This window comes from Falco punctatus, assembly GCF_963210335.1.
Source record: "Falco punctatus genome assembly, chromosome: 4".
NCBI classification, from domain to species: Eukaryota; Metazoa; Chordata; class Aves; order Falconiformes; family Falconidae; genus Falco; species Falco punctatus.
In genome coordinates this window covers 10,349,120-10,363,788 of record NC_137583.1, presented here as the reverse complement: position 1 = coordinate 10,363,788, position 14,669 = coordinate 10,349,120, and the positions used below count along the sequence as shown (strand labels likewise).

The following is a 14,669-nucleotide window of genomic DNA, read 5'->3' as shown; positions in this document are numbered from 1 at the left end:
GAGATTTCTGTAAGAATGGAAAGGTTTTCATGTGAAACTGTTGTAAAGGTACCATAATACCCACATTTTATTATGTGTTATTGTCTATTAGACCTTACACTCTGGAGTGTGAAGATTTACACTCACGATACCAGAGCATGCTTACAATAAATGTCTTCTACGGTAATTTAATGCCTTAATATAACTTTAGCAATCAGCTAAATTTCAAATGCACTACAGGACAAATTTTTGTTTGCTGAGACTTTTGCTCATAGTAGAACTCATTCATTACAAGTGTACTGCAGCTCTGTTTACGTTCTACTAAAGTAAAAATGTAACTGTTTTGCTCAGGTTTCCATTTAAAGACAGCTTAAAAATACTGTAATGTTTCTTTCCTGCATTTTCTTTTCACAGTGCAGTCAAGTTTAGAACGATAAACTTAAAGCTCTTTGTTTACATGTCAGACACAGGGTTAATATAGATTTCTTTGTGGTTTAGGTTTAACATTAAATATTTTTCACTTGTGAGGAATTTAAAATTTTCCTCTCTTGAGAAAAGCCACCTGATTTTATGAACTTTGGGAAAAATGATTTTTTTTTTTTTTTTTTTACTGAGTAGGGTGGTTGATTCATTATGATAATTTAGAGAACAAACATTTTCCCCCTTTCCATAGATTTACTTGAAGAAAAAAGTTATGATACACTTTCAGTTTAAACAACCAACCAACCCCCTCCCCCAACTTTATCTTTTTCTGTACGATGTAGGGGGGAGTGGGAGCTGGAAGTTCTGAAACCATTTACTTGACTTTTCAAGGCACCTTGAAAAGCAAGATTTGCAGAAAGATGTATGTGTGTGGTTTAAAGAAAGCCTGGTTTCCTCAGGAAATGGCATATGACTGTGCTGTCTGTCTCTTGCCAGTAACTTTTCAGCACATTGCCCAGTTCCATTTTTAAAAAGATATTAAAAAATACCAAAGCCAATAAACTCCAGTTTTATCGTAATTGTGTACGGGTGGAGGTGAGAGACCCCAATTAGTACCACTGTTGTGAGGAAGGCTGCCAGAGCGTAGCTGTTTCACGCCCTTCTGGCAGGAGCCTACCAGCAGATGTGCTGCTCGGAACTAACCACAGCCTTTCCACGGCAAGTGTCACAGAGCTAATGAGGGACAGAGCGTGCCGAGGTGTGGGGCAAAGCACAGGGCCTGCTTTCACAGGAAACCCACCGGTATCAGCTCTGCCCCTTGCAGCCCGTGGGTAAGCATCCGGGGCCGAGAGATGGTGTCTGCGCAGCAAGAGGATGCCTCTGCTGTTATCGTGTGTGCTCAGTGCTCTGTCTGCTCTTTCCGTTGTGACCGAGATCATGAGGTTCAATGCTGTGCATGGGATCGGGCTGCTGCTTCGCTTAATTCCGCTGCCACATTACTCTCAGGAATGAGAATGCAGCTTATTATCATTTATGTTTACCCTTAACAAAGGGTCCATACTGGATCTGCCTGTAGGGCTATTAGACAATTAATACTGTCAATGGATCTGATACCATCATTAAATTGTTAATGTGTTTAATACAAAAGACCCCACTTCAGTTGCGGGTGGGGAGAGCATTGGATGAAGTGAACTTTTTTCCTATCAGTTTTTCACAGAATCATAGAATAGCATTTTTAATGCATTTGGAAATGAAAAACACTGTACTAAAAACAAGACATAGAAGCAGGACCGTTTACCTTACATTCCTGTCACACTGATGACTACCAACAGTGGTTCTGGTATGAGTGACCATAAAGGAAATGGTAAACAATTTTGCATCATCATTAATCAAATCAACATCTGTTTGATTTCTTCTTTTGTGGTTTATGACTTTCTTATATCAGCTGCTGTAGTAAGTAGGAATATTGTCCTTGTGTTCTGGCGCTTTCTGTATTTGGACTGAAAAAGCCTGTTCTCTTGTTTTTGTAATTAGCAAGCTTTTCAGTTTTTATAATGAAATACTGCAGTGTATGTCTACTTCCTAAACCTATTTAATATACCTCTTTGAAACCTAAATACATTAGCTGTCAGCAAGAGTAGCAGCAAAGATAAATGTACCCTAATTTAAAGGCATGGCATTAAGAAACATTTTAGAGGAGACATAATAGTGTTGATTGTCTTGAAAAAAAAGCACAAACCTGATGAAAATACAGAATGAAGCGGTGTGCAATTGTGCAACTGCTAACATTCAGCAGTGTAAAAAAACCCAATGAGTCTTAAAACTAGCAGTCTCTGCATGTCAGAGTGATTCTTCTACCATATATTATAAAGTTGTTACAAATCATGGAGTATTTTCTTATGAAAAAAGAAAAAAAGATACTGTACTAGCTTACATGATGAGAATAGGTCAATATGTGCAAGGGCAAATAGCCCCAAAATACTTATTTCTTTGAAAGCAACTAGGCTCTGGCAAACTTATGTTTTTTAGATTTTTCTGAGTTACAAGAGCAAACAATATTATTCCTTATGGTTTCATAAAGAACCATGGAAAAACTAGTGTTTCATGAACAGCTATGTTTATTTCATGGGACCTTCTGTGACAGTCTTTTCAGTAGGTAATGTCAGTTCTGTATTAGCTTATTTTTTAAATGTGCTTGGATAGGAAAATTTTGCTATGTATGGCACAAACACGTAACGGAAGTAAATGGATTTTTGTTCACATTTGTTGGAAGAGCAAGGAACAGCAGTGTGATCTTAGCAATACTGATAATATATTAAAATAATTGTTCTTTGTTATTTTTCCTATAGCAAAAATTCTTAAAAATTATGTAAAGAAGCACCGGATACTTATTAGCAGTAATATTCCCTTGATGATGTACAAAGTGATGTTTCTTAAAATATTTTTCTGCTAACAACTTTCATACATAGCTACTTTTTGACCTTTCATTGCATTACATTTTGGGAAGCATCTTAAAAGAGGTAATCTGGAATCATAGGCCTGACATTTTGGTTTGAATTTGTCTTCTGCCTATAACAACATACACCGATACATTTGAAACGGATAATGTGAATGCACACTATAAGGCAAACAAAACAACATAGTTAATTACCGCACTTGCTGCTCTGATATACTTCAGGCAGAGACTGCAGAAGGAAAGCAACTAAATACCTGTATTGATTAAGGTAATTGATAACAAATCTCATAAATAAAGTAAACTAAGAACGATGTAGGCCTTCCTGCTTCCAGGCACAACCAGACAATCTTACCTTGAAAGAGACAAGAAAATTTCCTCTATCGGCAGATCAGCCCATTACTGGTCTGCTTTACAGCAAAATCCTACTTCCTGTCTGATTTACTTAACATGTCTCACTTAACATGTTAATTCCTGTTTTTGCAGGAGCTGTATTGTTTCAGAAGGAAAAAAAATGTTTGTGGGGTAGTATTCTTGCATATAAATACTTTTAAAAAAATGTATACATATTTTTTATATATATATATATATATATTTATCCCTGAAAAAACTGGCTCCAAATCTCTCCTACCCATAAATACACTTTTTAATGAATGTACTTTGACCCAGGACAAAGTGAAAAATGCATGCTTTCAGAGTCATCACTGCTACAATGTTATTTTTTAGTTATAGGGTTCTGTAATTGTAACACAATTTTGTCAGTTTTTGGTTTGTTCTTGTAAAATGATCTTGGGCTGAAATTACTGTAATGTAGTTAGTGTATTCATTTTGAAGAGACCAGAAATCATAACTTGTTGCTGGCAGAAGCAGAGATAAGTGAACATTTTCTGTCCTGCGTTGATGTTTTGAATGGAGCTTTAATGGCAGGATAGTTTCAACAGGTTTTACTCTATTGCATTCAGGGGTTTCTATAGTAATTACTATGGCAACAGTGATGCAGAAAATGTTCCCACAGGAACCCAGCTGTGAATAATAACTAACAACTAAAAACATTTTGTTTTTGCATCTCAGGTTAAATCGCTTCAGAAATGATGGAAACAGTGAAAGTGGGGTTTTTGCTTACTCAATAGGAAGTCATTCTACTACATAAAAATTCAGATATTATGAAAGGAGTCTTTGGTTTCAGAGTACATACCCCTTTTGAATATATTGCTGAAGTATCATCCCTCAGACCAATGAAGACTGTTAGAAACATTGCATGTTAAATTTGCTACCAGCTTCAAATGTTTCATGTTGTAAAGAAACTTTTAATGCCAAATATGTAGTACACAATCTTTTGCTCAGAAATTATAACTTAGCTTTTATTAACAGTGTTATTTTTTATGTAAACCTATTTACATGATTCTTGAAGAGAAAACTATTTTGATAGCCTTCTGACCTCACTGTGCAATGATGATCAAGATCACAAAAGTCACATGGTAGAGGTCAGTATTTGTTGACTTTAGTGTCTATTTATAAATTGCATTCAAAAACTCTTCTGATTTTTGCAGAAATAAATTTGTCAGTGTTTGTATTAAACAGAATATCCTGATGTCAGAGGATGCAATATTTATTGAAATTCTTTGTTATTAAATCTAGTTCTCCTTGTATGTGTAAACTGGCCTTTGTGCATATGGTTGCCTTGTTTGTATTTATTTCACTTTCATTCAGAACAAAGGGGAAACCAGTCCAGTGTTTATTATATGAATAAACTTTAAACTTGAAAGCATTTTAGGGCTTGATTTGGTAGCTTTACTGTCATGGAGTAAGACAAAAAGCTTATGGAGCTCAGGGGCTTTATGGCCACAATAAAAAGTCCTAGTGAGTTATATCAAACAAGGGAAACTAAAGTAATCAATACTGAATGGACATTGCTAATTCTTTTCGAGATCTAAAAAAGTATGTTAAAGCTGATTAAGAAAGTTATAAAGATCACTTTGTAAAATATGAGGAAAAAAGAATTTTCTAAGCCCAGGGGTCTGACAGTTGCTCTTACAGTTATTTATGCAACTTAGTAGGAAATGGTGTGCAGATGGAAATGAATACGAAATGGAGGTGAAATCACTGTTCTTTTTATTTGGGGTCCTGCAGTGTACGATCTGCTAATAATGCAAGTGAAAGTCTTACAAGTGAAAATGTCTTAATGAATCTAAAAGTTGCATAGTATGATCTTGATGACTTGTATGTATGTATTGCATATTGTTTTAAACTTTGCTTCAGGGCCTCTTGTAGTTCATTTTGGGGCACAAAATGTAACGTGAGTTCAAGAAAAATTAAATATACTGGCAGTTTATTAAAGAAAACAGGTTGTAATGGGTACATAACTACTGAAAATGTTTGCTTGTCTACAGATGTTTCTGTGAGTATCTTAAGTATTTTGTTAAGCATAGTTGTGTTAATTATACCTATTGATCTTAGTAATCTAATGAACTGGAAGAGTTCTCTCCTGTGTTTCATATTGTAAAAGAAAAAGGTGTTTCATTGGGTGCTTATCTTTAAAATAGCACCCAGAGGGGAAAATAAAAAATAATCCCAAGTTGTGGTACTTTAAATTTCTAAATAAAAAGCTCTAGAAACAGTGAAAGGTTATTTGAAAAAGTGTAAGCTTTTCCTTCAGACTTGATATATAGAAACTCATTCCCATGAAAGGTTTTGTTATTGGTCAGTTAATGAATTCCTGACTTTTTTCACTACTTAATACTCTGTTCTTTATTTAACTGACAGTGCTTAAAGTGTGGGAGAAGTTCTGGTGCCCATGTTTTAGTTATGCCACAGTTAAATACTTGCTTGTGTCCTGAGCAGAGTCCCAGTATGCTGCGGAATTTAATCTTTGGTGAGATTTTTAGGTCCAAGTTGCTGAACTATATGTGACAAAGTAGCTAAATGGAATTTGCCAAAACAACCTGCAATCCTTGAGGCATGGTGGAGGGCAGAACTAGTGTAGACATGACCGCATACACTTGGAGAAGTTTAGTTGATTAGCTCCAGTGGTGACAGGCCTGTTATGATCTTAAAACATGACATTCTGTCTGTCTGCATCAGAATGACAGGAGTGGTTCTTGTCACTCAATGTACCGCTTTATGCAAGAATAATCTTTCTCAGTGAAACAATATTCTGAAAGTTGCCATCCTTTGTAGCTGATTATGTTTAATAAAAGCAGATTTCCTTCCCTGACTAGTTTAATTCCATATCCTTGAGAGAGAGGTGTGGAACATACCATACAGCACTCTTTTAAAATGTGTGCAGGAGTTTTTCTCCTTTCAACACAGAGAAGCCTCTAAATTGGCTGCAGGCTTAATGGCATAATGGTCCTACTTGATGTGTTTGTTACAAACTTACATTTTTAGCCTTTTCAGTTGAAATGCAAGCTATAATGCAGAAAAAGATGAAGATGCAAATGAAAAGATAAGGAAATAGCAGTACAGGAGTTTAAAAATTTTGTATTGGATTGGTATGCCCCCAAATGTTACTTGCTTTAAATAGTGTTACCATCTTTATTTGGTCCTTCTGATCTTTCTAAATGACTCTTCGTGAACCACAGGAATTCATGTTTGCCTTCAGAAAGAGATCCGGATTATATGAATCTAAACAAAAAGGATTTTCAGAAAACACCCATTTCCTTTATCAAGAACATGATGTGATGGCACTTGAATGGTCATTTTGAGGGTGTTAGTAACTTCCATATAGGCTAACTGAAAATGCGGTTTGGTTGGATTTCATGAACTAAGAAATCCCTTGTCTATCTAATCAGTAAGTATCCGATCTTGCTAAACTAAGTGGATTTCCCAGCCTTAGGTTCTCAATGAGAATGAACTTCCATTTTGAAAACAAAATGGAGCCTACTCTCTTTCATTGAGCATGAATTATGTGAGTTTTTTGCACGGAGGCTTGCTTTTTATGACAGTGTCATGATGGGTGTGTGTGTGTGTAAATTTTTTTTCCCATGGACCAGAGAATCATACCTGGATGGCTGACTGTAGGGTGGAGGTGAGCAAACTTTTCTTTTTAATGTGGAGTTGTTCTCTTTGTAAAGATTTCAGCATGTATCTGTGATACAACAGTGGGATGAGGTAATGACTAAAAATTTCAAACATGTTATTTATTGCCATTTCTTATTCCTTAGTATTATTGAAACGCCAGAGGAATAATTTTAGGCTGCGCATTCAAAGTGAGCCAGTGAATAGTCTTTCTAATCTTAGCTTTTGCAATATTCATGAAACATTGATATTTTGTTACAGAAACATAATAGAAGACTCTCTTGTCATCCTCCCCAACGTTAATGCAGCTATACTTCTGTCAGACAGTAGAAAAGCCTGCATCCTCCTTTTGGCTAGTAGCCAGGGCTTTCTGTTTCAGTTGTGAACAGAGTTCATGTGTCAAGGGGGATGCTTTTATAGTGGTGTATATCAGACGTGATTTATTGCATTAACCTGTGGTAGTTAACAGATGAAGAAATAAATTAAGTTTAAAGCTTTAAATCAAGCCTGTGTTTCTTCAGAAGATGAAATGTTACATCATTAGGAGTATCTGATTTTTACATCAAAATGTAGAACTTGATCTTCAGATTTTTTTTTCCCCCCTCTTTCATAAAAATTACTTTTAATTTTTACAGGAAGTTAATCAAATGCAGACACGATAAAAAGCATTTTGTTGCTTCTTTGGGTTTTATTAACGATGAGATATTTTACAGTGCTGTGCATTGATTCACAGTATAAATAAACATGTTCTGAAGAGAGCGTGGGAAAAGAGTAGGTGTGGGACAGCTCACTGGTACATGTACCTGCTTCGGTGGTGCAGGCTGTCATCTGTGTTCATCCAGATTCATAAGGGCTGTTTTTCTTAATATGTTTATGACACATAGTTCATGATAGTAGCACAATAAAAAAATATATTAGTATTTAGGAAGTCAGCTCAATAGTAAGAATCAGTCATCTGTGTTTGCTTTGGTGGATGTTTTTGTTTCAAGATAGTAAGTGTTCGATCTTGCTCATCTAAGTGCCCCCCTTGTCTCTCGTAGATGCTATGGGAGCTTGAAGAGCTCGTGTCTGGAGGATTAGACCTTGGTAAATCAAACATACACACAATCCTAATGAGATGCTTTGCCTTTAGGAATAAAAGTGTATCAAGTAAACTCTCCACATTAACTTAAAACTTTTCTGAGCCAGATTTTACTATATTAGATTTGGCTTTTTCCTTCTGGAAAATAAATAAAATTTTCCACAACCTCCTTTTACTTCCAAAATGTACAAATCTAGCATAGAAGAGAAATAGTATTTGGGATTTCAAGTGAAGGAGTCAGTATATTTTATGAAGAGGTCAAGCCATGGGTGGGGTTTTTTTTCTGCTTTTAAAATTAGTACCAGAGGTACATGAATCTATTATCTTAACTTAAAACATCTAAGAGAGTCAGTATTGTTCAAAACTGTTGTTTGAAGCTAAAATGCTCTTGCATATCTCAAGCTTCACCAGGTAAACTACTTCAAATATTTTTTTAATGTGTGATTTAGTATCACAAATATCCCAGTGTGTTCAAATAAATTAGCTTTTATTAATGGTATATTAGTGTACGCTTTTGATAAGTTGAGCAGATGACATTACAAAGAACAGTTCTGAACAGTAAGTTCTATTTATTATTTAACAGTATCTTCATAAAATATTTACAACTGTAGTAACAACCTTTACTTTTGCAGATTGAAAAGAATTTTTACTTAGCACAGCTTGTCTCTAAGTGGTTTGAACTTTCCTTTTATTATCTGAGTGAGTATTCATGTAGATTTGTGAAATGTGCTTTTATCTTCAAACAGACTTAGCAGCTGAGTATTCTAAACAAAACACACACAGCTTGGATATTCTTATCTGAAAAAATACTGTTGTAGTCAGTGATTCTGTGTGCAGAAAGACTGCACGATCAGATGAAGATGTAAAAATTACAGAGCTTAATATAAACTGCCATAAATTGTTCATTTATGTCATCGTCATGCTTCAAGACAGGTAACACACTTGTTTTAGTAAATGCAATAGAAACTTTAAAATGTTTGATGTGTGTTGTAATCTTTAGAGTCCTTTATATACTTAATTATTGCCATTATAGAACTACCTACAGCACAGTAAAGATTGCACAAAAAGATCTCACTGATGTGTTTTGGGAGGCATGTTAATTGGGTGTCTACAAATTGTGTCTAAATAAAGATTTCAATAAAGATATCTTTGTCCAACAGATTTTTTATTATATCTATTTATAGTATGTGTGTGAGGGAACCTAAACAGGAAACCCTACACAACTTAAGGACAAAAACATTATTTTATGATTTTTAATTCATTTTCTTACCATTGCCAACAAAATTCGAGGGAACGTAGCTGGGTTCTGTCCTGAATTTTATGCAGAAATAATAGTTATAGGTCATATTCAGTCTTTGTAAAAAGTCTACAGTTTCACTGATCTTTTACAACAAATATATATTATAATATATATTATACAACAAATATATTTTACAGCAAATGTAAAATATAGGGATCATTTTTGCAAAACTATTTTAAGAAGGATCAATGTTTTGTTTCCAGACAAACCTTTATAATGATGCTGGTTTAATATAGTATCATAGAATTGTTTAGGTTGCAAAAGACATGTAAGGTCAAGTCCAGCCATTACCCTACCACTGTCAAGTCCACTACTAAACCATGTCCCCAAGTGCCACATCTACACGTCTTTTAAATACTTCCAGGGGTGGTAACTCAACCACTTCCCTGGGCAGCCTGTTCCAATGCTTGACAAATCTTTTGGTGAAGAAATTTTTCGTATGAAATACTGGATTTTTCTTCTGAATGCAAAGCAGTAGATGGGACAACATAAGCATTCTAGAAGACAAATAATGCATACTTCAGTCTTGACAGAGATATGTCTTTATTTTTAATTCAATGTTCTGCAGTGGAAACCAACTGACATATATCCTTAATCTAGTTTAGTACTTTATTGGAGTCTATGGCAACGTCTTGTCTTCATTGTATACAAAATTCTGTACTAAATACAGAGCTGTAAGAAAGGAAACAATATGTCTCTAGCTGTGTGGTTTTTTTTTTTTATTTCATGGCTTATCTTGTTTGTGTTCTTTTTTTTTTTTTTTCTTTCTTATTTTTTCTCCCTCTTCACTGCTACAAGTCATTTTCCTTTGTAAAGCTTTGCTTTTTGTTGGGTAGTGTCATACAGCCTTGTGTTACAGGAAGCATAAGGTGTTGATTCATTGTAATTAACTTAATAAACTCTGTAAATTAACTCATGGTACTAGAAGTTCTAGAACTTTTTTTCATTCAGATTTAGGACTTTAAGTGATTGTGCTGGACCACAGAATCTGGGACCTTAAAAAACTGAAGCTGATAATTCACTATACATTTAATTCAGTGGCTATTTATTCTCCAGGCTACAAAACAGTTGTAGAAGCAACTTTGTTAAAGATAGAGCCACAGCTCAGAGGATATTACTAGTGTCAAAAATTCCTGCAGTAATAAATGTTTTGTTCGGTAAAATTCCAAATTATCCTTACTGAACTGATCACTAGCAGGATCACTAGGAAACTAGCAGGTAAGCAAGTCAGTGTCGTTAAGTCATTCCTCGGTAGATGTTTCAAGGGATCAAGCATACATCTGAGCTATTAAGATGTGGAGATGCCATTTCCAGGGCTTATTTTGCCAGAGCTGGAGCTTAAAGATCAACACCTTTAAGACAGTGAAGGACCAAACAGAAAACTGTAAATTAGGTCTTGTTTTCAGTAGAACTATATTTTGTTACTTGAGGTGCAGTTGAGAACCAGAACTTGTAATTTTGATTTAGGGGTGTGTGCAGCTGAAAAATGCTGGTCATAGACAGTTTATGAATATGTTTAGCCTAGATCATTTCTAGTTATGGGAACAGTGAGATATCTAAACCAGTCTGTCAGTAAGATAGTAGGAAAACACTTTTAAAATTTTAATATCTTTGTAAGTTTGAGATGGGCAATATGAAGTGCTTTCTTATAATGGGAAATTAGACTTGATGTATTCACTGCATTGCAGACAAACATTGAATATCTCTAATAGAATGGGAAAAAAGGAAGTAATAACCAGGCCAGATGTGTAAAAATGTTGGAAGAAACTATTTAAGGTAGCCTGTAGCTTGGTAAATAGGTGTAATGCTTCAGCCTGATTTCTGCTCATTGGAAGAGCACTGCACGCATTAGGTGAAAAAACAATTTGTGAAGAATTTTGTTACACCCTGTATGTATCGGATCAGGCTGATAAGTTACGGAGGAACATACGGTGACTTCGATATGTTTCACTACCTTTTTAATTAACTCCTTTCGGTAAAAATGGCTTGTTTTGTTTAGGCTACTACATTTAAGGCTCTTTAATAACACTACAGTAGTACTAAGAAGAAAGGAGTTTAACATACCAGTGTGAATAGTAAGTTCATTCTCACCAAAATGAAGTGAGGTTCTTGACTGCTAAGATAAGAAAGGAGGATACCTATTGTGAAAACTGGCAAAATGTACTTTTAATACTGTCTGCTCTCTATAAAGACTGGCTGTTGTGTAGTCAGGGATGCTTTCAGTGAATGGGAATGTTACAGATTGATGATAACAAATGGTTAGTCATCAGTCTTCTGGTGGATGGTCTTCAGTTTAGTGTAGGTGAATGATACAACAACCTTATTGTGAAGTTCTCAGTTCTTGTTACAGGATGATAGTGGGGAGAGATAATTTTTAATGAAGTTTTCATTTCCTTTGTAACTGTCGTGTAAATTATCATAAATCCTGCTGTATTGAAGTTGAAATGTCTTTTGTTTCCCCTATGTTTAGCTTAATTAAAATAGAACTAGTGAAATTTTTAATAAACTGGGAAAACAAATGCATGGACAGCATTAAAATATCAAAGAAAAAATGTGGGAATGTGAGTTTAAACATGAGATTTTTTTGAGAAGTGACTAAGGAGCACAACTTTATAGAAAGCTCGTGGTACTTTTTGGAAAATCTGGCTGTTCTAGTGTGAGATCATCTGTGAATGAAAAGGGTTCAAAATACCATTAGGACAATTGATAATTGTGTGACTTTGTCATGTTAATCACATTTTTCTCTTTTCATAGTGCAGTAACAGTTGCAGTGAGGTTTTTGGGTTAGTAATTCAGTTTCATAATATTTTAACTTGGAAAGCTGTAGTAGGAGGATTTATTAGCGAGACTGCTTAACACTGAAGTCTGTCATGTATGCTGTCTTGTGCTTTTTAATGACTTTATCAATGTGCTTCGGATATTGATACTCTTTCTGGCTGGCTGTCAGGTAGACTGAAAAACTGAGAAGATTTACATCTCAGCCTTTGATGTTACAAAAATGACTCAATTGTCATGATTAATATTTGCTTTATTTTGGTATCTAAAAATGTCTACCGTGATCATGGCTCTATGATGTGTTTTAGCACACATATTAAGAAAACTGCCTGTACACCAAATATTTTATGCCAAAATAGAGAAGACAGAAAAGACAGAGAGAACTATGGCTATCCTGACTCTACAGAAAAGAAGCTGAGGCACTGTGTGTTGGAGTCCTTCAGGAGCTATAAGCAACAGGAATGACTCCCAGATCTTTCATGCGTTAGTCCAGTGCTTTCATTGCACAACATCTGTCCTGTTGTTGTTGGATGGTGAGGTTTGACAGGCAGCCATTTAATTTGCTATTTTTTAATCAAGTTTGTGTATTCTTGTTATTGTTTGGTCAGTTCTCTAATCTGTATAATTGCATGGTTGGAGCTGCAGCGTGTTCAGCACTTCGGTCCCACTGCCAAACTATTTGCTGGTTTGGTCAACTGCAACAGGTCAGTCTGGCTTTGATCTGACTTCATGCGTGAAATCTCAGCAATGTTTGCCTACCTTTGTAAAGTAGTTTAAGATCTCACTGGTGAAAAGCGCTTATTAGGAGGGAAGTGAAGAATGCTATGGTTACTTTTCAGAAATGATTGTACGGCAATAATTATAGGGTAGGAGAAAAGTTTTGGAAGGAGTAAAAACAGAAGTCAGCTTCTAGTTTTTAGTGTCATACAAAGGTCTGGCTAATTTACATTAGTGCTTTGCGTAGCTTCACTGGTATGATTAAAGGCTCTATAGTGTCCCCAGCTAGTACAGCTGGTAGGCTGCCCCATCGTGCATCACATGACATAATTGCAGCTTCACAGACCCGCACTGTTCAGGTCAGGGTTGTCTCCACTTGTTGAAAATCGGTAGGAGTAATGAGTTGCTGTCAGACATCAAGTCAGTGTGTCTCCGAAGGCTCGTAAGGCTGCCATGTCCTTTAGCTCTCAACCTGAATTAAAACACTCAACTAAACTGAAGAGAGAAACCTGTCAGAAGTACAGCCAAGGAAATCTAAGGTGTCTTAGTACTTGAAGCCTGTGTTTTCTCTTTTCTTCCTCTATTGTCACTCTGTTATTGATATAGAAAATACGACAGCTGAAAATGTCAACACTTTCCTTTGTCTCATCTTGCAGGCCGAAACAACAGCAACAGAATGGTTTTTCCCTGTTTCCTTCTACCAAGGGCTGGAATTTCAGAGGGGTAAGTGTGGTGGTGTTTTGTTCATACTCTGTTCATACCTCCTGCTTCATTCGGTTGCTGTGTAACTTTGGAGTTAAACCATGATCTGCAGGGACTAAAATCATGGCAAAATAATTACAGAACTGAACTTTTAATTTTCTGACCTCCTAAAAGGCTTTCTTAAAAAAAGGGGTTTTGTTTATGTGATTAGCTGATTTATGATGAGGGGTGGGGAAGATAATTTAATGTAAGTGTGTTAATGTACATTATGATTTAAAAAGAAAAGATGTGTGTTTTCATATCTGAAAATAGATCAGCAAAACGGAACTGATAGGTACAGGGTTTTTAAGCGCTTTTTTACTCTAATAGATATTTGTGAAATTAGTTATTGAAAGCTTGTATATGTGAATTTTGCAGAAGTACAGTTGGAGATTCATAACAAAAATTACATGGATTTCTTACAAGGCAAAAGGGAATAGGTTTTATTTTTGTTTGGCTAAGCAAGGAAATATGAAGTATGCCTGTTCCCACAGTAATTGAGTGAAAAAGTACATGAAAAAGCAATGTAAGTGAAACAGAGAACCTTAATATTTGCTGGGGGTATTGGGAGCTTTGATTCGTGTCTGCTTCAGGTTTCAGAGGTATAATTCTTATGTAGATTAATTGCTTCAGAAAGTCATGTTGTCCACTCTCTGTGCCCTATGCTCTGTGAAATCTTCTACACCATTTGTTGAAAAACTCAGTGTGACGGTGGTGACAATGGTGTGTTTGCCATTTGTGTAAGTACTGTAGCCTGGGATAGAGTCTAGGAGAAGGAGTTGTCACTGCATGTTGTATCTAAGTCATAGTATTACTGTAACCTTTTGGTTAAAGGTAGGGCTTTTCTGCCTTTCAAACTTCATTTGGTGTAATAAACAGTAAATTACCGTTACCTGTAATGTAGACTGACTTACGCTGAATCTAAACAGTTCAGTTTTGTATTCAGGACAGCATATAATTCTGTTTTCTTTGAGTTCTTTCCAACAAAAAAATTAAATAGAAAACCATTACTTAAATGCTTTGCTGAAAGTGTAAATGACATTGGCAGGTTTACTGATCTGTGGCGGTGATAATATGGTAAAATTAATTAAAATGTAAATTATTTTTCACAATATCTGGTAATGTCTTCTGCATTCTAATTTGGTATTATAGTGTCCACTATTGTTTACTGTGAGCATTTTATT

At 35.4% G+C, this 14,669-nt stretch overlaps 1 protein-coding gene across 3 annotated transcripts in view; it reads left to right on the top strand.

Annotated features, from left to right (window-relative positions):
* ARHGEF3 (Rho guanine nucleotide exchange factor 3) overlaps positions 1-14,669 on the top strand; it is a 156,926-nt gene that overhangs the window by 37,535 nt on the left and 104,722 nt on the right. For all 3 annotated transcript variants that reach the window (XM_080385015.1, XM_080385013.1, XM_080385014.1), the window contains one exon: positions 13,401-13,467. In XM_080385015.1, the coding sequence (XP_080241141.1) occupies positions 13,401-13,467 (67 nt within the window). The remainder of the gene's footprint in view (positions 1-13,400; positions 13,468-14,669) is intronic.